Source organism: Dermacentor albipictus, chromosome 8, assembly GCF_038994185.2.
Source record: "Dermacentor albipictus isolate Rhodes 1998 colony chromosome 8, USDA_Dalb.pri_finalv2, whole genome shotgun sequence".
Taxonomy (NCBI): domain Eukaryota; kingdom Metazoa; phylum Arthropoda; class Arachnida; order Ixodida; family Ixodidae; genus Dermacentor; species Dermacentor albipictus.
The window spans coordinates 131,569,825-131,590,986 of record NC_091828.1 but is presented as its reverse complement, the minus strand read 5'-3'; the positions used below and the strand labels follow the sequence as shown (position 1 = coordinate 131,590,986).

General features: G+C 47.0%; 1 protein-coding gene and 1 non-coding gene across 2 annotated transcripts; both read left to right on the top strand.

Annotated features, from left to right (window-relative positions):
- Window positions 1-1,494: 1,494 nt before the first annotated feature.
- LOC139049176 (chromobox protein homolog 2-like) lies at window positions 1,495-16,691 on the top strand. The gene is made up of 5 exons (XM_070524476.1): window positions 1,495-1,674; window positions 1,808-1,851; window positions 2,158-2,223; window positions 3,100-3,157; window positions 13,547-16,691. The coding sequence occupies exons 1-5, from the start codon at window positions 1,510-1,512 to the stop codon at window positions 15,050-15,052; spliced, it is 1,839 nt and encodes a 612-aa protein (XP_070380577.1). The 5' UTR covers window positions 1,495-1,509; the 3' UTR covers window positions 15,053-16,691.
- A 1,504-nt stretch (window positions 16,692-18,195) lies between these two features.
- TRNAH-GUG (transfer RNA histidin (anticodon GUG)) lies at window positions 18,196-18,267 on the top strand. Its single transcript has one exon. It is a non-coding gene; the product is annotated as a tRNA-His (tRNA).
- Window positions 18,268-21,162: the final 2,895 nt, after the last annotated feature.

The following is a 21,162-nucleotide window of genomic DNA, read 5'->3' as shown; positions in this document are numbered from 1 at the left end:
AATTGACTTTAATTCAGTATGAAATGTTTGCTTCTTCGTGAGTGTCATCCGCGAGCGTAGACATTTGGGCCCCGTTTCCAAGAAAGTCGTCAGCGCGAGTCCAGCTAGTTGGTTGCGAGTATGTTTATGACGCTTCGATTTTCGAGCATGTGTTTCACGATGCGACAGGCTGTACGCCGGCCGTGGCGGTTTGGCGTACTCGTCCTTTCCTCGCTACATTTTTTTTTAGGTTGTTTTATTTGTGCATATATACAGTGGCCATTTAGCGGGGCTGTCGCAGGAGTTGGTACATAGTACAAATAAACTGTTTCAAAAGAAGTAAACATGTATTACAAGAAAACAATGTTTTCTTAAGGTCAAATAAACGAATATAAATAAACAAAGACGAGCAGACAAATAAACAATGTCCTAAAAAATTAACTTCCCAGTAAATAATAGTTAAATGTAAAAATAAAAGGATTAATCTGAAACACTAAAAGGCTACTGTTGTTTAGCGCTGCTTTTTATTGCTCGTAATCATCAACCAACCAGAAGACAAGTCCACTTGTCGAAACGTTGGCTCCTGCTTTCACCTAGTTCTGGTTTTGCTCAAAATGCGTACTCTTCTGCATTAAAAGTTCATTGGGCAATGACCGAATGCGGCCAGATATGCGACGTTTAGTACGTGACTGTTTCTGTGGATTGATTATTTTTGTCTTCCGGTCTTAAAATATTTCAAGCCGCTGATGTGTATGGTGATATACGAAGAAAATTAAAAGACGATGTTCGATTGGAATGAGAGCGTGCATCAGGAGGTCACTCTGGTTTTCTCGGTCGTTCGAGATCGCCATTAGAAATGCTTGGAACAGTAGTGAGACGCATATATGGCGAATATTTTCAGGAAATATGTTCTTCTGGCCTGCCTATTCTCTTCTTTATCGCTGTCCACTTCAATATGTACGATTCATTAGCACAGGAGAATTTTTGTAAGTCGTTGCTGGATCCATTCGCGAAATTCTTCTCTCGTAGAGACAGTTTATATTTAATCGTAAAGTTTGTTACGCGTTTCCCATAGAGTTCATACGCGCACAACGCAAATAAAGATTGCACAAATGGGAAACGCAAGAGAAGCAAGAAAAAGGAAGGCGCCACTTGGCGCAGAGGACAACAAGAAAAGGAAGGGGGGGATTCTATCGAACCGCGGCTCCAGCGAAACCTGAGAGAACCACAGTCCACGAGCTCCCCTTGTTTATACACCGTGTACACCCGCGTTTTGTTTCGGCCACAACATTTTAGCATTGAACGTACCCGCGTTAAAAAGCGAAATGCCATCGCTTCGTTCGTACTGCGCATCGAGAACCGCGCTTTCTGCAAAAAGGAAAAAAGCAGCCGACGTGAAAACGGTTTTGTTTGTTGTCAGCAATGGTTTTCTCTAGCGCCGCTTGATGGCAGCACACGTCTCGCATCTTTCTTCATCGCTCTATCTCTTGCTCTTCTTGCGTCAGCAGTGACGTCATCAAGACGAGCGCGATGCCTGTCGGGATGTGCGAGCCATCCACAAAGCCAAGCCGGGAGCGACGGAGGAGACTACGTCGCACACCGCCTTCCAAGTACGACAACGACGTTATGGAGCTCTCGTCAGTCGGCGAGCGCGTTTTCGCCGCCGAGTGCATACAGAAGAAGCGAATTCGCAAGGTATGCACTGTTACCGAGACGACGGCAGGCAAAACACATCGCGACTCGGCCTTAGTGCGTTAGTGCGGGCCAAGTGACGGGGGGCCTGCTACGTCCGTGTGACTGATCTCGCATCTTGCTCGTTTTCTTGCAGGGCCGTGTCGAGTATTTGGTGAAATGGCGCGGCTGGAGTCACAAGTAAGTGTGAACCCACCGTCACCACGCGTTCCCGTGTGCGTTGCGACTGTGTACTGTCGGCGCGATGTTTTTGTTGCACTGCGTGTTGTAGCCGAAGTTACTCGGCGCGCGGCGCCACCATGTTTTTCTCGCGTCGTTGTGACGGCTGCAGTCCCCCCCTACCCTCCACTTGCCCTCCCTTCCTGCTTGTGTTCGGGGCCGCATCGGGCGTTGCCTATAAAGCTGGCACGTTTAATTTGATGATTTTCGACCCTCGGGCACCTTTATTTTGCCGTTGTACTGACATGTTGGCCGTACTCGCCGCAGGTACAACACCTGGGAGCCGGAGGAAAACATTTTGGACGGGCGGTTGCTGGAAGCCTTCGAGAGCAGGTAAGAGAGCGAGGGTATTTCATTGGCGAATGTGGAAAGGGGATCTCGGGGTTCAGTTCGCTTCTGCAGCGCGCGGGGTCGACTCTCGCCTCTGCGCCCGCAGGACCGGTTCCCTTCCTCACACATGCCTTCTTTCTCTCGGGTTTCTTTCCACGCACTTTTTTTTTCTTTTTGAAACTTGCTTGTTTTTGGAGGACCGCGCGCGCGCCTGTACCGTCTCTTTCAATATGGCGGCTGCCTGTGCCACTCGCTACCTGATATACGCTGCCGCACGTTGCACTTACCGCGATTTTTTTTTTTGCGTAGTTTGTATGCGCGAAGGAGGTATTACTTTCTGTGCTTCTGTAGCATAAGCCACAAAGAAAGAAACGACGCGCCTGTTGTAGCCGTTCCTCGACCCCCCCAACAGACTGCACGTCTCCGAGTTCGCAGCGCCACTCGGCGTGTTTAGGGAAGTGACATCCCTGAATGCTGCGAACGAGATAATGAGGGATGCACGTGACACGTCCCACCAGTTGACAAACTCCGGCCATCTTCTGTTGACTTCAAAACTTGTTGGCCCTCTAGCAGTGCGGTGCAACCTCTTTGTGCGAGGATCGATATTTCGACCAAACTTTTTCCGAAGCCGGCATTTGCCGGTGACCCAAGAATCGTTTTGCTGATTATCGTCTTGTGCCCGAGTGTTGTTGAACATCACCACGTGGCGACGTCTCAACAGCGGTTCGGGTTTTTTCTTGTGTCGCGGTTGACATCGTCGGCAGCATGCGGCTTCGATCTCGACGTTTGGTCTAGTGAGTCACTGCTATCAGCAAGTGCGTCAGCGCGTTTTGTAATTAAGCACCGTCACTCACCAGCGCTTCTTTTTTTAACTTGCAGCCAGAGAGATTCTGGATCGGGCAAGCGAGGTCAAAAGTCTAAGAAGGAACGGAGTCATGTGAGTACCTGGACTTGCGAGTTTCAAGTTTCCTTTGCTTGTGTTTTAGCGTTTGCACTGCCCTAATTAACTTCGTTTTCGCATCCGTGTGGCGTGAGTTGAACTTAGCATGGTGCCTAATTGAACTAATTGGTAGCAAAATTTATGCATTTGTACAAAATATCAAACACAGTCCCAGCCTCCTTCCAACACTCTCAGTTCTTTGTTAGATAGAGCCGCCAATACATACACCCTCTTCTCTAGCCATTTGTGGTACTTCACTAATTGTACGTGTCTGCTGGTTCATTTACTTGCAAATGACTGTGGTCCGCTGTATATGCAGCAGGCAATTGTGATTGCACAGGTGTTTTTTTTTTTTTTTTATGCAATGTTTTGATATGGTGGGCTACTACTATAAATTTACCATACCTACCAGGCATGCATGCCTGCCAAGTCTCCCAAATTACCTGGCAGACTCCCAGATGTGGACCATTTCTTCCGATTGTATGGTTGGTTGCAGTAAAAGCTCGTGGAAATTGCAGTTGTGGCCTGTTTCTATCCGCATCCAGTGCTTTCAGGCCATATTAATAACGAAAAATCCAATCCAACCAGCTGGAAGTTCATTGCGCATAGTATAGTTAGGAAAGTAGTAGGGAACCCCATACAAGGTCTTGAATATTGCGCTGCTGTCCTAAGTATTTTGCTGCGCATGTTCAAAAAATGCTTTTGCACTCACCACTGCACTGTTCTTCCTGAAATTTTGCAGAACGATTGCATTTTGGTGTCTACTTGGTTTAGTGCAATGCTTAGCACAGTTAGCCTCGTTTTTAAGAAAACAGTTCACGTTTGCCTGGGCTTATGGGGATGCGAGCTGCAGAGAGCAGTGTTTCAGGGAGGGCTGCTGCATGTTGCGCGCCCCTGGAACAGGCGGCTGCCCTCCCTGAAGCGGCGCTTCCTGCAGCTGACGGCAGGCGGCGACGCAAGTCTATGCTTGCGCCTTCGCTTTGTGTCCTTTACTTTGTGCGGACAGCTGTCTGGTTGAGTAATGGGGCTGATTTCAGAAATTGTGATCAGAGTTCCTTACTTGGTGAGCTGATCTCGATACCAGTGCACAGTATGCATCCTTCCAAGAGAGAGAGAGAGGAAAGGGGAAAGGCAGGGAGGTTAACCAGAGAAAAAAAATCCGGTTGGCTACCCTACGCTGGGGAGAGAAAGGAGGGGGAGGTAAAGTGGAAACAAAGTAGAGATAAGGAAAGGAAGGAGCATAGACACACAATCACAATCGGTCACTGTCACCGAACACTGAGTGCCAACTTGGTTTGCAATGTGGCCTGATCTTTCTCGCTTGCTTTCCTGCCAGAAATGCTTACTCTTGCCAGATTTTCTGCATCCAGGATAATAAAATGGTTTTTCCACAGGGTGATTAGTTTTTTTTTTTTTTCACTTTTGGATGTATTTTTGGCGACCAGCAATATTCCGAAAGGCATAATTACTCCCCTAATCATTCTATATAAATTTATTTTATCTGATAGCTAGGGTTCCAAGGTGTGCAATACGTCTATAATACTGTTTCTATGCCCTGAAACACTTGAAAATGTTGAGGAATTGAAAAAAAATAATAATTCTCGTGTCCAGTTACAACTTTGAACTTTCACAACTTTGTTTAAAGGTAGGAACATAAAACAATGTTTATTGGCTTTCCTTGAGTATTCAGGAATATATTCACGTAATTTAGCTTGCTTACTGTAGAATTCTTTGCCAGTCATTGGCAAAATTTGGAACAGGAAAATTTGTATGGAATGTTTTCTTAATTATGTACAGAAAAACCAGCTGCATATTTTCAACTAGCAAATGAAATTTCCTGTTACCTGTAAATTTCCTTCCTCTAGTAGCAATAAAGATTGTTCTGAGGCCCAGGTCCCCCCTGAATGCAAGTATAAGCAAACGTTGGTGTTGGTGATTTTGAGTCGACATAGAATCTGCATTGGTATGGTGGCTAGAAGGGGGCAGTTCGATGAGCGGGAGCCGGTTGGCTGCACAAAGGAGAGCGATGAAAGTTGTGCTGATAGCGCTACTTGCAGCTGGTGTGCAGCTTTTGAAGGGGGCGCAGTGCACAGCCACTAGCTCGCACATCACATTCAGTTTGGGTTGCATTTGAATTTTTAATGTAAAGCGCATTGCAAACGTCACAAAGTGTTTCCAGCTTATAGATGCATTATTAAGAAGGGTGACACTTCGAAGAGCAGGCAGTAGAAAGAAACGTTATTTGCAACACCGGAATGTGCAGCAGATGTTTAGCAGTGCGATTTACAAAAAGGACTGTCACATTTGAAGGCCACTCTGGACGAGTTTTTTTTCTTCTTCCTTATAGGGTTGCATGGTGTTAGCGTATGCAAACGAAGACTATGAACAGAAACAAACTGAAATGCCAAACCTTCAACTTCAATCATCTGCCACGAGTGTAGCCATTGGTCACAGATAGTCGTACACACAAGCAGACAAAATCAATGCCGGCCCTGCGTGCAACAAACTGGAGAATAACATCACCACATCGTTCAGTTCACTATTTTTGTCTGCATGCGCCAGCAACATGCCCTTAAAAAGCATTCGCTTTTAAAAAAAAATTAAGTACATATGTGGGCGCTTTGGCAAACCTCGTCATCATCTGCCTGGTTACACCCACTGCAGGGCAAAGGCCTCTCCCATACTTCTCCAACTACCCTGGTCATGTACTAATTGTGGCCATGTTGTCTCTGCAAACTTCTTAATGTCATCTGCCCATCTTCCCGCTGCTACGCTTCCCTTTCCTTAGAATCCAGTCCGTAACCCTTAATGACCATCGGTTATCTTCCCTCCTCATTACATGTCCTGCCCATGCCCATTTCTTTTTCTTGATTTCAACTAAGATGTCATTAACCCGCGTTTGTTCCCTCACCCACTCTGCTCTTTTCTTATCCCTTAACGTTACACCCATCATTCTTCTTTTCATAGCTCGTTGCGTCGTCCTCAATTTAAGTAGAACCCTTTTCGTAAGCCTCCAGATTTCTGCCCCATATGTGAGTACTGGTAAGACACAGCTGTTATACACTTTTCTCTTGAGGGATAGTGGCAACCTGCTGTTCATGATTCGAGAATGCCTGCCAAACGCACACCCCAGCCCATTCTTATTCTACTGATTATTTCAGTCTCATGATCCGGATCCGTGGTCACTACCTGCCCTAAGTAGCTGTATTCCCTTACCACTTCCAGTGCCTCGCTACCTATCGTAAACTGCTGTTCTCTTCTGAGACTGTTAAACATTACTTTAGTTTTCTCCAGATTAATTTTCAGACCCACCCTTCTGCTTTGCCTCTCCAGGTCAGTGAGCATGCATTGCAGTTGGTCTCCTGAGTTACTAAGCAAGGCAATATCATCAGCGAATTGCAAGTTGCTAAGGTATTCTCCATCAAGTTTTCTCCCCAATTCGTCCCGCTCCAGGTCTCTGAATACCTCCTGTAAACACGCTGTGAATTGCATTGGAGGGATCGTATCTCCCTGTCTGACGCCTTTCTTTATTGGTATTTTGTTGCTTTCTTTATGGAGGACTACGGTGGCTGTGGAGCCACTATAGATATCTTTCAGTATCTTTACATATGGCTCGTCTAAACCCTGATTCCGTAGTGCCTCCATTACTGCTGAGGTTTCGACCGAATCAAACGCTTTTTCGTAATCAATGAAAGCTATATATAAGGGTTGATTATATTCCGCACATTTCTCTATCACCTGATTGATAGTGTGAATATGGTCTATTGTTGAGTAGCCTTTACGGAATCCTGCCTGGTCCTTTGGTTGACAGAAGTCTAAGGTGTACTTGATTCTATTTGCAGTTACCTTAGTAAATACTTCGTAGGCAACGGACAGTAAGCTGATCGTCTGTAATTTTTCAAGTCTTTGGCGTCCCCTTTCTTATGGATTAGGATTATGTTAGCGTTCTTCCAAGATTCCGGTACGCTCGAGGTCATTCATGAGGCATTGTGTATATAGGGTGGCCAGTCTTTCTAGAACAATGTTTCCACCATCCTTCAAGAAATCTGCTGTTACCTGATCCTCCCCAGCTGCCTTCCCCCTTTGCATAGCTCCCAAGGCATTCTTTACTTCTTCCAGTGTCACTTGTGGGATTTCAAATTCCTCTAGACTATTCTCTCTCACATTATCGTCGTGGGTGCTACTGGTACTGTATAGACCTTCTCAGCCACTTGAACTATCTCATCCATCTTAGTAACGATATTGCCGGCTTTGTCTCTTAACGCATACATCTGATTCTTGCCTATTCCTAGTTTCTTCTTCACTGCTGTTAGGCTTCCTCCATTCCTGAGAGCATGTTCAATTCTATCCATATTATAGTTCCTTATGTCAGCTGTTTTACGCTTTTTGATTAACCTCAACATGCACTAAATATTTTCCATCACTGCTTTTGTTGTACAGGTCCACAAGACGAGAGGAAACCCGTAATTACGTAGTACAGTAATCCACATACACACATCAGACCGAGCATAGCAGCAGGCTCTATTTCACTCTCCTTAACTTCAGACATTTCTGATGCCCCCTTTGAAGAGCTTTGTCCTTGTTTAATGTGAAAAAGAGCCACCTAGTTAACACCACAAACTGGAGCATTTTTCCAGGGAGCTGTTTGCAATGGAGCTCGCATCCCGAAGGCATAAAGCTTATGTTTTGAAAAAATAATGTGAATGCATTCTCTAGCACTTTAATGAGCACGGCTAACTCATCTCCAGGGTTACAATAGGCCTCCCCTGTCAAATTTTTGCATGAGCACGCTTTCTGCATTGCATTCAATCGCTTCTCTTGTGACTGCTTCCCCATGTGTCGCATGCTGAAAGGCCTTTTCAATTTACTTCAATGCGAAGTGTCATTCGCAAAGGACATACTCCATTGTCAACTTGTCAGCACGTTTGATGTTTTGAGAATCGATCACAATTCACGCCGAGTTGCATCTTTCCGTGGCCTAAAAAGGGAGGCCTTGGCCTTGCACATTCCGTACCAGCTTCTGCACCCAGCACAAAACATGTTCGTGCTTTCGACGCCATGAGGGCATGACGCGTAATCTAATACATAACACATGAACCGTACGATATCGCGCACTACATACCTCAAAATAATCGGTGGCACATGTGCGACCGATTGATGTGCAAACAAGTGCGGTCTACACGCCTACGCTTGCCCGGCAGACCTTACTGGCGCTACACTGGCAAAGGCCGCGCCGCGGCTTGTCCTTGTACACCAGTGCACTTCACCGTCCGTCGCACTGCCCCCTTCTAGCCACCATAGTATTGGCGAGTGTCAGTGGACAGGAGTGTTTAGTGAGTGAGTGCTGACATTTGTGAGCGAGCACATGGCCTGCGAAAGTACTCGTGTGTATGAGCATCAGCCTATCAGCCGACCCATGCGTGCGCCACAGCGGTAATTTACAGAGCTAGCCAATAAGTATCCGCAGCAGCATATCTCAGTATTTGTTTGGCTTTGACAGTCATCCTCTGATTAGTTCTGCTTTATATTTTTTATTCCTTAATTGTCTCTGCCAATTTTTAAAACTTTCTCCCAACAGTCAGTGAATGTTGACCATCCTTTAACTGAAGAAAACTTAATTAAAATTGGTTCTGTGGATGCCGGGCAAAATTTCTGCATTCCCATGGTTGCAGCGCCTGGAATGAACAAGAGTAGCACCTTGAATGAAACAGCCATTGAAAAAATATGTATTGCTTTTTTTTTTCATTCTAAATATTTACCATGTACCAACTAGCCTAACAGAAAACTCTTAAGGGGCCTTGCAACTCAGAAATTTTGTTTGGTCTTGCCGATGGCATCGTCATGATGTGGCAATTTTGTGCGACTGACATGTCTGCAAAACATAGTACTATAATTGGTTAAAAATGTGCCATTCTACGTTCGCACAATGTTGCTAGTAATGCAAAAAGACAACTGCGTTATGTTTTCTAAGAATTCAAAGTATTGATTGCCACACGCAGCGTGTTGCAGCCGTGGGAACAATGCTTCATGGTGCCGAGCACATGGCACACCAGTGGCCACACGTTGGAAGCTGTTGTAACCACAGAAGTGACCCCATGGGCTCAAAGATCGGACAGCACACCGCCCAATTGCAAAGAACATGGAAACACCATCAATCTGAGCAGGCTTGGCAACCATAGCACCTCGGCATCCTTTATGCAACATTGGTGCTCTGTGGCTATTGGACACCACACTATGACATCATGTAGGAGAGTGAAATGTAGTATAGGGGGTGTATGCACATGACGTCATCCGCTGGGAGCTCTTAGCAGTGCCTGTGAAGGCTGCTATAAGTTCGGTCGCGAGTTAGCAATCCCTACCCTAGCAGGTCTGTGTCGCCAAGTAGAGCTCGAACTCAAAGATAACGACATTGAGTCAAAAGCTTTGACTTGATGTCGGAGTACTGTCTTGCATGGATCTCGCAGACATCCATGATAAGGATTGCCTTGTGAATGCAACAAGCTTCCTGACCTGCGAGCAATTGAAAGCCTACAAGTCGATGGAAGGCCACAGTTATCTGACGAGCGGCTCGGTACAGCAGCCGTGCATCAAAGCGCTCGCACAACATGATTGCCTTCATTACAGAATTTACTGCGTGTTGTCCACTTGCATCATTAAAGGTAGCATTAACGTTGCTCCACTGAAAAAACAAGCCTAGAGAACTAAGCACTGATTCTACGCAGCCTTCATAATTTTTATGTTGCATCTATTCTTCTGGTCTTGCCAAAAAAATTTTTTCCCCTCCCAGGTTTGTCAGTCGCAGTCATTCAGTGAAAGGCCACTCGCACGATAGCTTCTCGTAAAAGCAGACAGTGAGGTGCTAGCTGTACATTGCACCTGCAAGAAATAGGACGAACAGGGGGCCAAAAGATAGGGATGAGATGTTTGCACATAAAATACCACTGCCATTTTTCCGATGCTCCGCGACATGTAAACATGGTGCAGCTACCCCGGCGTCGCTGTCACTGCCTCGCATATCCGGCTCGGTGCATAGACCCTTTACAAAGCCGCAAGAATTAGAATTGAAGGCTACTCTAATTTTAAATGTGTTTTTAAGTCTCTGTGGCCACTAACCTGACCTTGTGTGTGTCGTCATAATTCCTTTTGCTGTTAATTCTTTGAGATAAGAAAAGGTCTAGAGCAAAAAGGTAGCATTAAACAACTTGCAGGGCCACTTTAAAGAAACACTACACCATGTCACGAAATCAGTTGTGTCTGGTGAGGCATTCTTGAAAGCCTTGAATTCAGCAATTTAGCAGAAACAGTTGATTACTATACCTTAAAAAATGAGTCACTCTTATTTCTTGAATTTGGCACCAAAACCTTTGCACTGGTACGTCAGTATGGTGTCATAGACGCAAAATTATTTTCCCGTGTATTGGGCCGTTTAGACCGAGGGAATGTTTCCAGGGGCTTGCTAAGCTGAATGGTTGGTTGTTTTTGAGACTTTAATATGGATTAAGAGAACTTCTTGCTGGGCAAGTCAGTATTTATTCATACCACTTCCTCTGTCCTGTTGTCCTCTCATGTATACTGTGTTGGTTTTTAGCACCTAAAAGTAGGTATAATGAGAATTTAATGCAGTCCTTTTGGTTTGCCATTGAGCGGTTGACTACACTTGAGCAGGTGCTATCTAGCCAATTCAGGAACTTCAGTGTGGTGGTGCCACTGATCTTTCATTCTTGCATATATTCTGGCTAACCAAGCTTATTTACAATAAGAGGTACAGTCTTCCTATTGTAAAAACAATTCACTAAAACAGCGTACTTAATATTGCTGCTCTTTGGTGTCTCCTTAAAGGGACACTAAAGGGAAAAATGATTCCTTCTGCATCAGTAAATTACCGTTCTACAACACCACTCTTACAATGATAAGACGTTTGGCAAGTCATAAAAAGCGCAAGAACGAAATACGGGTGGCGACGCCTACATAAGTTCCCGCACCTGGTGGCTGTGACGTCTTGGATTTTGATGGCATCTTCTAGGGCCTACTAATTATATATAGCGGTACAGGTTGACTACATTGTGTTCTAAAGGAACCAGATATTAAACATGGCAAGTTTCGGGAACCTTTACGCAGCCAACGCGGCCCAATCGCGAAAACATGCTTTGGAATCCCTGACGTTACACTGACATAGCGGCGTCGGTGTTTCGGCGTGAAATTCAAATACTGATACTTGGACCTTCATTTCCTCATCTAATAATCAAACTATTTTTTTTTTAATTGACTACCTGCAGTGTTCTCAAACAATGCTTCATTAGTCTAAACTCATTTATTGTTTCGCTTTAGTGTCCCTTTAAATAAAAAGTGCTTATTGTCTGTTTCGGTTAGATCTGTTTACAACTGTGCTGTATAAGTTAGCATGGGAGCTGAATGAACTACCTCATCCTGCAAAAGCATATGGAATGTACTGCCATTAGCCAGGTCAGTAAAATAAACTGCCTAGTGCCATTCAGCAGTGAAGTGCTGTCTGTGCTGGATCAATTCCAAGGTATTCGGCTAATAATCAGGCTCATGGCTTACGATAAATTACTTGGACTTTATTTTGTATTTTATACAGAAGTAATTGGCAACTCGGCAGGGAAAAAGCTTAATTCGCAGGTTGACTTGAGGTTCAGCCATCTGCACAGCAGCAGGCAACACATAGGTTGGCATACTCACTTATGAACACGATGACTCCTGCTTACTCTTCACTGATTTCATAGGCATGGGATAGTGATGAGTGGTGCGATTCCTTATGGGTATGAACGAGGAATAAGTGTTTGTTTCAAAGGACATCTGTTCTCTCCTTTTTTTTTTTTTTTGCAAAGGGGGAGGGAGTTCCAGCTAGTTAGATTATCTACAAAAGTCGGCGTCTCCAGTTTCAGTATGAATGGACGCAAGTATGAATGCGAATTAGTGTTGAAGAGTATGAGCAGGAGCATTGGCGAATGCCAGTAGGCATGAGTGTGTGAGCATATAGCCCAATAAAATATGAAGCAAGTATCCACTTACTGTGCCGACTTGCAAGGACACATTTGCACAATACTGTTCTGACAGTAAACATTTTAAAGATGACCATTTCAAGTGAATCAGATCAACAGTGGACAAACAAGGTAGAAAAATGAGCTGTGCTACTGCTGAAGTGTACAAATCGGTTGTAGTGGATGCCTGTGAGGCCTATGCTGGGGTGTAGGAAGGTGGGTAGGATGTAGAGAAGGGCAGGGGCAGACGTCAACGTCCCTCGTGGCAATGAAAAGTTCCTTGCCACCCCTGAAAGCCTAGATCCGGCCGGCCGGCCAAGCCAGTCAATAACACTTAAGTATTTGCCTTTGCCATTCACCCTCAATGTCATCTATTCCGAAGGTACTACTGGTAGTGATACTCCACCTACCGCCTTATGGCGAGCGGGCTCGTCACAGCACTCCGCGGTGCCCACAGTACTTACACTATGCAGCTATGTGCAGTTGTAAGTGCACAGCAGAGTTAGAGTGCATGCTCCAGCGTGGCCGTGCTACGTGGTGCGGACTGGTTTTGTCCTGCATGAATACTAGGCACACCTAAATTGCATATTTGTAACACTCAATGCGAAGCCTGTCTAGCCAGGAGTGAGCGCACTGGTGCATCCCTTGTGATTGCTGATCACTCTTCATGAAGTGCGGCAGGCATAGCGTACGTGCGGTCTGGCCTTTAGTTTCGTGTAGTTCGAGGCTAGTTGAATGTTCAAGACTTATCGTAGTCAACAGCTACAACACCTCGGTAAGCAGTGAGGCCAAAGTTCCATACCTACATGGGTGGACGCGGCCAAGCGTGAGCAAACGATAATTGACTCCTGCTTCTTGATTTATGGCAGCCCCATAGTGGGTCAGGTGAAGGGTTCTGTTGAAAAGAGAGCGGTTAGGAAAAGGGTGAATTTGCGCTCCACTTCCGAGTGCAAAATTTGTCCGAGTTCACAGTAGCATATGCTCTCTGCGAAGAGTTTTTTCGCCTAGCAGAAGGGGTGGTTCGGACCCCTTTAACGTTTAGCGACTATCAAATGTTGCCTGTAGACTATATTCAATTCACATCTGTTGCTTCTGAAGCATGCTGCTGAATTAAAAACAGTCGAGAGGGCATTATGCTGATGTCTACGGAGGTCTTGTTGGAGAGGTCTTTATGTTGAGTCTATCCCGTTCTGCGACAGATATCCAAGAAACACACAGGTATAGTTCACATGTAAGAGGGCAAGTGCCAGTTTCCTGCAGGCTTCTTACATTTGCTGACATCTATCCTACCTAGTTCAGCACTTGTGTAAATGTGTAGTGATCCACAGTGGATTATATTTCCAGCCTCTCCTAACCTTGCGGCTTTTCCTGACTTTCCTCACAGAGCACCGGCGAGCCGCAGCAAGATTTCCGACATGACTCCAGCAAGGCCAAGAGCGAGGACGATACCTCCAACGATGCACCTGCAACACCCCACGGCAACAGCTCAAGCACAGAGACAAACTCTGCAGTATCTCCACCGCATAGTCCCCCACCTGTGTTGTCACCTGGTGCAGCAGCAACTGAAGATAAAGAAGGCTCCACAGTGACAGCTGTGTCGCGACTTTCAATGTCTACGTCGCAATCTGCGACATCACCACAGCAGCAGCCAGCAACTGCTGCGACACCGAAGCCACAGCCAGCTGAGGCTAAGGAGCCGACAGTAAAGCCCAAGCCTGCTGCTGCGACAGTCAGCCCACCAAAAACACTTCAGAGTGCCAAGAGCCACAAAGAACAGGAAGAAAAGGCCAAACCACTGACTGCAGCCAATGCAGATGCGACCCCCAGTCAATCGCCATCTGAAAAGAGCTCTGAACCAGCAACATTGTCCCCCATCTCGAAGCCAAACCAAGTTGAGGCAGGTCCTTCTTTCCCGCCAGTGTTAGAAGCTTCAAAGAAGCCAGACACCGCAACCAAACGCAAGTTAGATGTGAAGCCAGCGTCATCTAGTCCACACGTTGCGGTCACAGCTGTTGTCCAGCAACCGCCCAGCAAGATGCCTAGGTTGTCTAGGCCAGTGGATGTACCTGCAGTCAGCACTGCTGGCAAGCCCCCTCCCATCTCTACAGTGGCGGCACCATTCATGAATGGCTCGTCACCAGCGAGGGCACCTCTGCGGCCACCGATGGCCTTCAAGCCCATCACTCCGCGCCTTGCTGTCAGCGTGACGCAACCGCCGCTGCATGTTCACCACACTCACCCCCCTGCCTCGCACCTTGCAGTGCCCCCCGTAGCCGCCCGCTTGGGTACCGGGCAGCTCGGACCGGCAACGGTTGCACGAATTTCGCGGCCTCCTATTCCTCATCTGACTCCCCCAGCCAGTTCACCATCTCATCAGGTCGCGACAAATTCGAATTCTGCCAACTCTGCCGGTCCTACCCCCAACCCCACTACTGTACCCGTCAGCTCCCCTGCCCCTCTTCCTACGCACCCTGTTCCTGCCACAGGCATTGTGGCACCTCAGCAGCCAGTGCAGTCAGCAGCTCCCGTTCTCAATGGCCGCGACAGCGCACCACCTCAGCCAGGCAGCGACCGCGAGAATGTCTGCAAACCAGCAGTGTCAGCCGTCTCACAAGGAAAGCCGATGCACAGTCACAATGGCCAGGCTGCGTCTCCTCCAATGCTGCTGCCACCCAAGGAAGCCAGCGCTGAGCCGGCTGTAGCCGAGCCAGAGTACAGCCAGCTTGCCATCATCCCAGACTTCTGGCAAAAGCAGAGCCCAGTAGTGGATCAGGTCCTCATCACGGATGTGACGGCCAACCTGGTCACGGTGACTGTGCGCGAGTGTCGGACACAGGCGGGGTTTTTCCGCGATCGAAGCAATGAGCAGGCGCCGAAGGACATAAAGTGAGATGCACATGATTTTGGTGCTGCTGTTTATGCTCGATTGAGAGTGGGTGTCAAGAGGTCGGCACAACAGCTTGTATAATAGAAAGCAAATCTAAGAGGGTGATCAAAGACACAAAGTGAGCGAAGATGGCAGTGGTTTGTTGCCGCTCGGTGTGAGAGTCGCAGTTTGTACAGTGCTTAGTGAGAAATTCCAGACAGATGACAGTGTAGTCCTGCAGATTTGCAAGTTTCTGTAGTTGAGGCGCATCCAATGCTTTGCCATCTTTAATGCCAGAGAGAGTTTTTCCCTTCTTGAATGTAAGCAGCTTTTGTCTTGGTGCATGTGTGTACCTTCCTTGACCATTGGATGCAAACAGGCTGGTTAGCCAGCTAGACAGCAAAACTTTCACTGAACATAATTTTAAGTGCTCGAAAAACCTTCCGAAATAGTCCGTTTCTTTTCATTTAAGGCGCCCAAGTTTCTCTTGCTTCGCTCTTTCTCATCAATATTTTGTTTTTGAGTTATATTGCACTTCTTTCATCACATTTTGTGTGATTAGTCATAATGAGGAGACACTCAGTACATTGGGCAGCCAAGATGTCTGCTTTGTGCTAACAGTAAAAGGGTCAATTTCTTTCAGACTACGGCCAAGGCGGAAGATATTTAGCCATACTTTGAATGAAACTGAACAGAATTTGCTGCTCTCCCTATGTGTACAGGTCTGGTACCGCACTCTCAATGCAAGCCTTTTCACTACCAGTGCTGGTTGAGCATTTAAATTGCACACATACTGTAGGGGCTTCAGCCATCTGCCACAGTGTCTTAAAGTCCAAAGAGAGGGCACAATGTTCTCTGTAAATTATGTAAGAATGTGTCTGTTATAAACTACACTGCGATCAACTTCTTGGGAAAGGGTGCGGTAGAGGTAACTGTGGCATGCATGCATACTCAGTTTTTGGCCATTCCCCCTCCCCATTTGTGGTGCTTTCTGTTTGGTTGCAGTACTTAGTGCAGAGTTTAGTAAATACTACTGGAAGGCTGTTGATAGATTAGTGAGCTAGCCTAATATATTCTGTTGGTTCTTGTTTTGTTTTGTATTGTCTTCTGAAGACCATGAAGAGTACCTGTTTCCTGAAGTCAAACGTGGCGTACCCCAGGTTCAAGAACACCAATATGCAATATCGGATTGCCGAGATATTTTTAGTGCCTTGAGTTCCTTGCCTGTCAAGCAGCAAGTGCACAACGCAGCTTGGCGAGGTTCATCATGCCATGAAAGCTTATGGTGTCCGAAAGTGATTGACGACAGTCCCTGCTCTGTCACCATCATGGTTAGATGGAATTGGGAAAGTTGCATGCAGATGTTTCGATCACACTTAAATGTTAATCTTTCAGCTAATTCGGTGGATCATTACTTGTTGATTGTGATGAAGTATGTCATGCAAACTGCATTGATATCAGTGACAGGGAGAGCTTCATGCCTGCAGCTATGCATGTTTTATGCCCATTTCCTCTGCTTTCACTGTGAGCACGGCCGACATGGCCTTCTGTACAGAATCACGGAGTGCTTTTTTTTTTTTGCTTATGTTCGGTTCAAAGGTCATGCCATGGTACAAAAGAATAAATATGGAAATTCTGTGAATAAAAGTGTACATAGACGTGCTTCCATTGTACCCGTATCCATTTATCGGGCCCTCGCGCTATCTAAAGGAGGAATGGCGGCTGTTTTGCGACTTCAGTGGTAAGTGCTACGCTTCAATTTAGTGCGCTTGAAGCTACAGGCCCATTCACACCTGTGAGTCGCCTGCGACCAAGGATGTAGCTCGACCACACCGACGTTGACACTTGCAAGGGCGACCGGCGGGACGCCTTCTCGTTCGAAACGAACTTGAAGTCTGCACGCTTACGGGAGTTCCGTCTGCCTTGACCGCGGCTCGCGCTCCGTGTGCGACCCGAGTGAAGAGGTTGATGATGTGGCGGTTTTGATGTACACCGGTGGCCGTACAGACACTTCAGACGCGTGTGCAGTGGCGACGGCGGCGGTGGTAGGTCCGCCCGCGCCTCCGTTTGTGGGGACTGGCCGGGCATGCTAGCCGCCTACTTCGAGAGAGCGCACGACAAGGGATATTTCACCATTTCATTATTAGTTACAATAATGCGCTTGCTCTAAAACTAATTTTGGGCGATGAAATTGCCTGAAAAATATTTCTGCTTGTACTATATACTTTGAAAGTCTTGCTCTTGCCAGTTTCAAAATGCATATCTCAAAAGTGCTTGGTACTTGCGAGATAAGCCGAGAAGTCCACGTGTGTCTCGTCATAGAGGAATAGGTACGCGTTCGTGGCATTCAGCAGGACCTCGGCGGAGTACTCCGTTTTACCTCGTCTCGCCAGTTTCGTGTTTGCCGCCGGCAATGACAACCGGATGCACAAAGTATCGCGCTGCTTCCGGAGCCTCGTTGATTGGTTTAGCTCTCTAGTTTAGCCATGGTTTAGCGGCTCGCGATTTCGAGCAGCGTGCGACTGGCCCTGCGACCGTAGCTTTTCGTCCAGAACCGTCGCACGACCTTGTGCGACTCGCAAGTGTGAATGGGCCTTGCTACGGAAAATATGTTCTGCGTAAAGGAAGGAGAAAAGTGGGAGGGAGCACGAACAGTTTGCACAGCACGTGAATATGGTCCCTAGAATCTTGACACCGCGCGTGAGCTGCACAAGCAAATCGGAGAAAAATACACCTAGAGTGGTTGGCTAAGCATTCGCATAAGCGCACATCGCTTTAGATCTACCGGAAACCAAGCACGCGGCCGAATCTGCCGAGCGCGAAGTCACTTGGGTCGACTTTGGAGAGAAGGCACAGGGGATGACTTTACAGGGAGTTGGCTTGCGAAGGATGGCTGGCGTGGTGTAATGCTTCCTCCTAGTTTATTTCGTTTATTTCCGTGCTCCATGCACGGGACCACTGAAAGCCATTAGTCGCCGATTCGACACGCACTGCCGTACGTGCTGTTGCGCTAGAATGGTGCGAAGTTGGCAAGGTGAGTGCGGACGTGGCTGCTTGCCGTCAAACCAGCAGTGGCGCATATTGCGTGCTAAAATAAAAGTAGCGTTTAGTTGGTTGTTTGCCTTCATATAGCTGTTAGTCGGCCCTCCTTGCCGCCCGGTCGGGTAGCCGTGATCGTATAGTGGTTAGTACCTTGCGTTGTGGCCGCAATAACCCAGGTTCGAATCCTGGTCACGGCAAGTTTTTTTTTTTTTATTTTTTTAATGTATTTATTCTGTTAAACATACATGCGCAATAAAGGCGTTTTGTTTGTTATTGACGCACGGAGTGTGCGAGTAATGACCATCCCATCAGAAGTCATGTTTGCTGCTAACGGCAACCGTTGAATCGACTGGAATGAAATTCTCTGCATTTAGGAAGTAAAGTCGTATTATACTGTCTCTTCAAAGCAGATATTTGCATTCATAGGCTCATTGTTTTTACAAAAATTTCCAGAAACACAAGTTTTAAAAAACGAAGCACAAAGTTGACATATCCGTAACTCTGCACTAAAAGCAAGTATCGCGCAAATTCTACAAGCCGTATCTGTTAAATCATCTGAAACAAAGCTAAATATTATAAGTTTATACCTTACGTGAAATACACTTTTACAGCGTTCACGAAACTGTCGCAATATTTGTACTCACAAATCAGGAGCGTATTAGTTATTCAGAGCGTTGTAGCTCACAGCCCAATAATATTAGGGTTCTGACCCGTTATCCCGAAAATCGCCCAACTGCGAGCGGTTGACGACAAGGAATAGTGTAGAGCGAGAAAAAAAAAAATCTGGGATTTTACGTGCAAAAACTGCGACCTGTTTTGTACGTGAAACACGCCGTCGTGGGCCGGTGGCAACTGGTTTTCTTTTTCCCTTTTTTTTTTTTAAGGGGTGGGGGGTGCTTTCTTTTTTTTTTTTTAACGAAACGTGCATCTAAATCGAAGTGCACGAGCGTTTTTGCGGTTCACCCCATCGATTTCGTGTGGCCGCCGCGGCGGGTATCGACCCCGCGAGCTCGCCAGCACATCACTCATACTATGGCGGGTGAATCGAGCGATAAGAATTCATTCTTGCATATACCGATCCAAAATTATGACAATGTCTTTTTCTTGGCAATATATTCGAAACTTTCGAATAACGAGTCAAATATTCAATTCGGTCTTCGAATCGAATAGTCACTATTCGTAAACGCAAATAATCTTCGAATACTCTTTTCGAATGTTTCCACACGTCATCTGCACCCAGTTAAACATGTAGTTAGAGCTAAGGTACGGTAAAGGTTGAACCCTACGGGCACATGCAGTATAGAAAAAAAACACGAGAACTTGCGTAGTGAAGCAGGCTACGTCGCATAAATACGAGGGGCGTTCAATAAAGATTTCCCCTGACTCCTATTTATTGCAAGATGCTGAAACTGCGCATGTGTAATGACATAAGTCACTATAGGTCCCGTACCAATGTGCAACTCTGGACTAATAGCGGTCTTTTACAGGCGCTAAAGTGGTGCGAGGTGTGATAATGGATGCAGTCGAATACAGAGCAGTCATCAAGTTCCTGTACTTGAAAGGCCGCACTCCAAGGAACACGTTCGATCAGATAAAAGAGGTTTAAGGGGAGGATTCCCCATCATATGATGTAGTGAAGAACTGGCATCGTCAATTCAAATGTGGTCGGACTTCGGTGGAAACGGCTCCGATTGAAGGGCGATTCCATTCAGCTATCGATGAACACACCATCCAGCAAGTGGAGGCCGCCATTTCGGAAAATCGCCGCGTAACCGTTCGAGAACTAGCCCAAAATGTCAAGATTAGTGTCGGGTCTGTGAAAAAAATCATTCAGGACCATCTCCATATGCGTAAAGTATCCGCTCGCTGGGTTCCCCAGCTGCTCACACCTTTTCAACAGCAGGAACGAGTCGAGTGCTCCAAGGCTCTTTTGACCGTGTGCCATGGAAACCAGGATGACTTTTTCAAAAGGCTGATTACACAGGATGAAAGCTGGGTCCATCACTACGATCCGGAGACTAAAGTCCAGTCGATGCAATGGAAGTACTTGGACTCACCGCCTCGAAAGAAGGCACGCGCCCAGCCCTCGGCGGGCGAGATCTCTGGTAATGATGAAAGTGCCGGATTTCTGCGTAGAAGGCCAATAGCTCGCGTCCGAAAGTGCTGTAACGCTGCTCAGTGGGTGTCAATTTCCGAGAAAAGAAAGCGATCGGTTGCCATACTCCTTTGTTGAGTTGTTGAAGGGCAGCGCCCACAGCTGCGTCCGAGGCGTCGACCATGACGCACTGTGGGACTCCCGGTTGCGGGTAGGCGAGAAGTGTGGCGTCGGCGAGGTGTCTCTTGATCTCTTGAAAAGCCGCTTCGGCGTCGTCCGTCCAGAGCAGCGCCCTAGCAGCACCTTCGTGTGTCGACAGCAGGAGGTGGAGAGGGTGTAGAACGGCCGCGCACCGAGGTACGAAACGTCGGTAGTAATTTACAAGGCCGAGGAATTCGCGGAGCTGGCGCTTAGTGGTGGGTCGTGTAAACTTCTCGACTGCTTTAACCTTGTCTGGATGAGGTTGAATGCCAGAGCTTGAAACAACATGGCCAAGAAAAGTCAGCTTCTCGGCACCCAGCTCGCACTTTTCCGTGTTCACCAGGATGCCACGCTCCGCCAGGCGCTGAAACACAGATCGCAGATCCGCCTCATGCTCGTCTGGTGAAGTGCTTGCGATGAGTAGGTCGTCAAGGTATGCATGGCAGAAATCGAGGCCATGCAAAACGCCGTTGATAAAACGCTGGAATGTCTGTCCGGAGTTTCGCAGGCCGAACGGCATGCGCAGGAACTCGAATAGACCGAAGGGCGTGGTTATCGCCGTCTTCGATACGTCCTCTGGAGCCACGCGCATATGATGGTACGCCCGCACGAGGTCGATCTTGGAGAAAATCACCGCACTATGTAGGCGGGACGTGACATCATGAATGTGAGGTACCGGATAGCGGTCGGGCACGGTTGCTGGATTGAGGGCTCGATAGTCGCCGCATGGTCGCCAGTCTCCTGGTGTAGACTTCGGCACCATGTGCAGTGGAGACGCCCACGGACTAACGGACGG

What these genes read in the sequence shown, in the direction of transcription:
- LOC139049176 (XM_070524476.1), top strand. Translation starts at nt 1,510, where the DNA reads ATGCCTGTCGGGATGTGCGAGCCATCCACAAAGCCAAGCCGGGAGCGA. An exon ending in CTGGAAGCCTTCGAGAGCAG is followed by an intron (nt 2,224 to 3,099) that starts GTAAGAGAGCGA and finishes TTTAACTTGCAG; the next exon opens with CCAGAGAGATTCTGGATCGG. An exon ending in CTAAGAAGGAACGGAGTCAT is followed by an intron (nt 3,158 to 13,546) that starts GTGAGTACCTGG and finishes CTTTCCTCACAG; the next exon opens with AGCACCGGCGAGCCGCAGCA.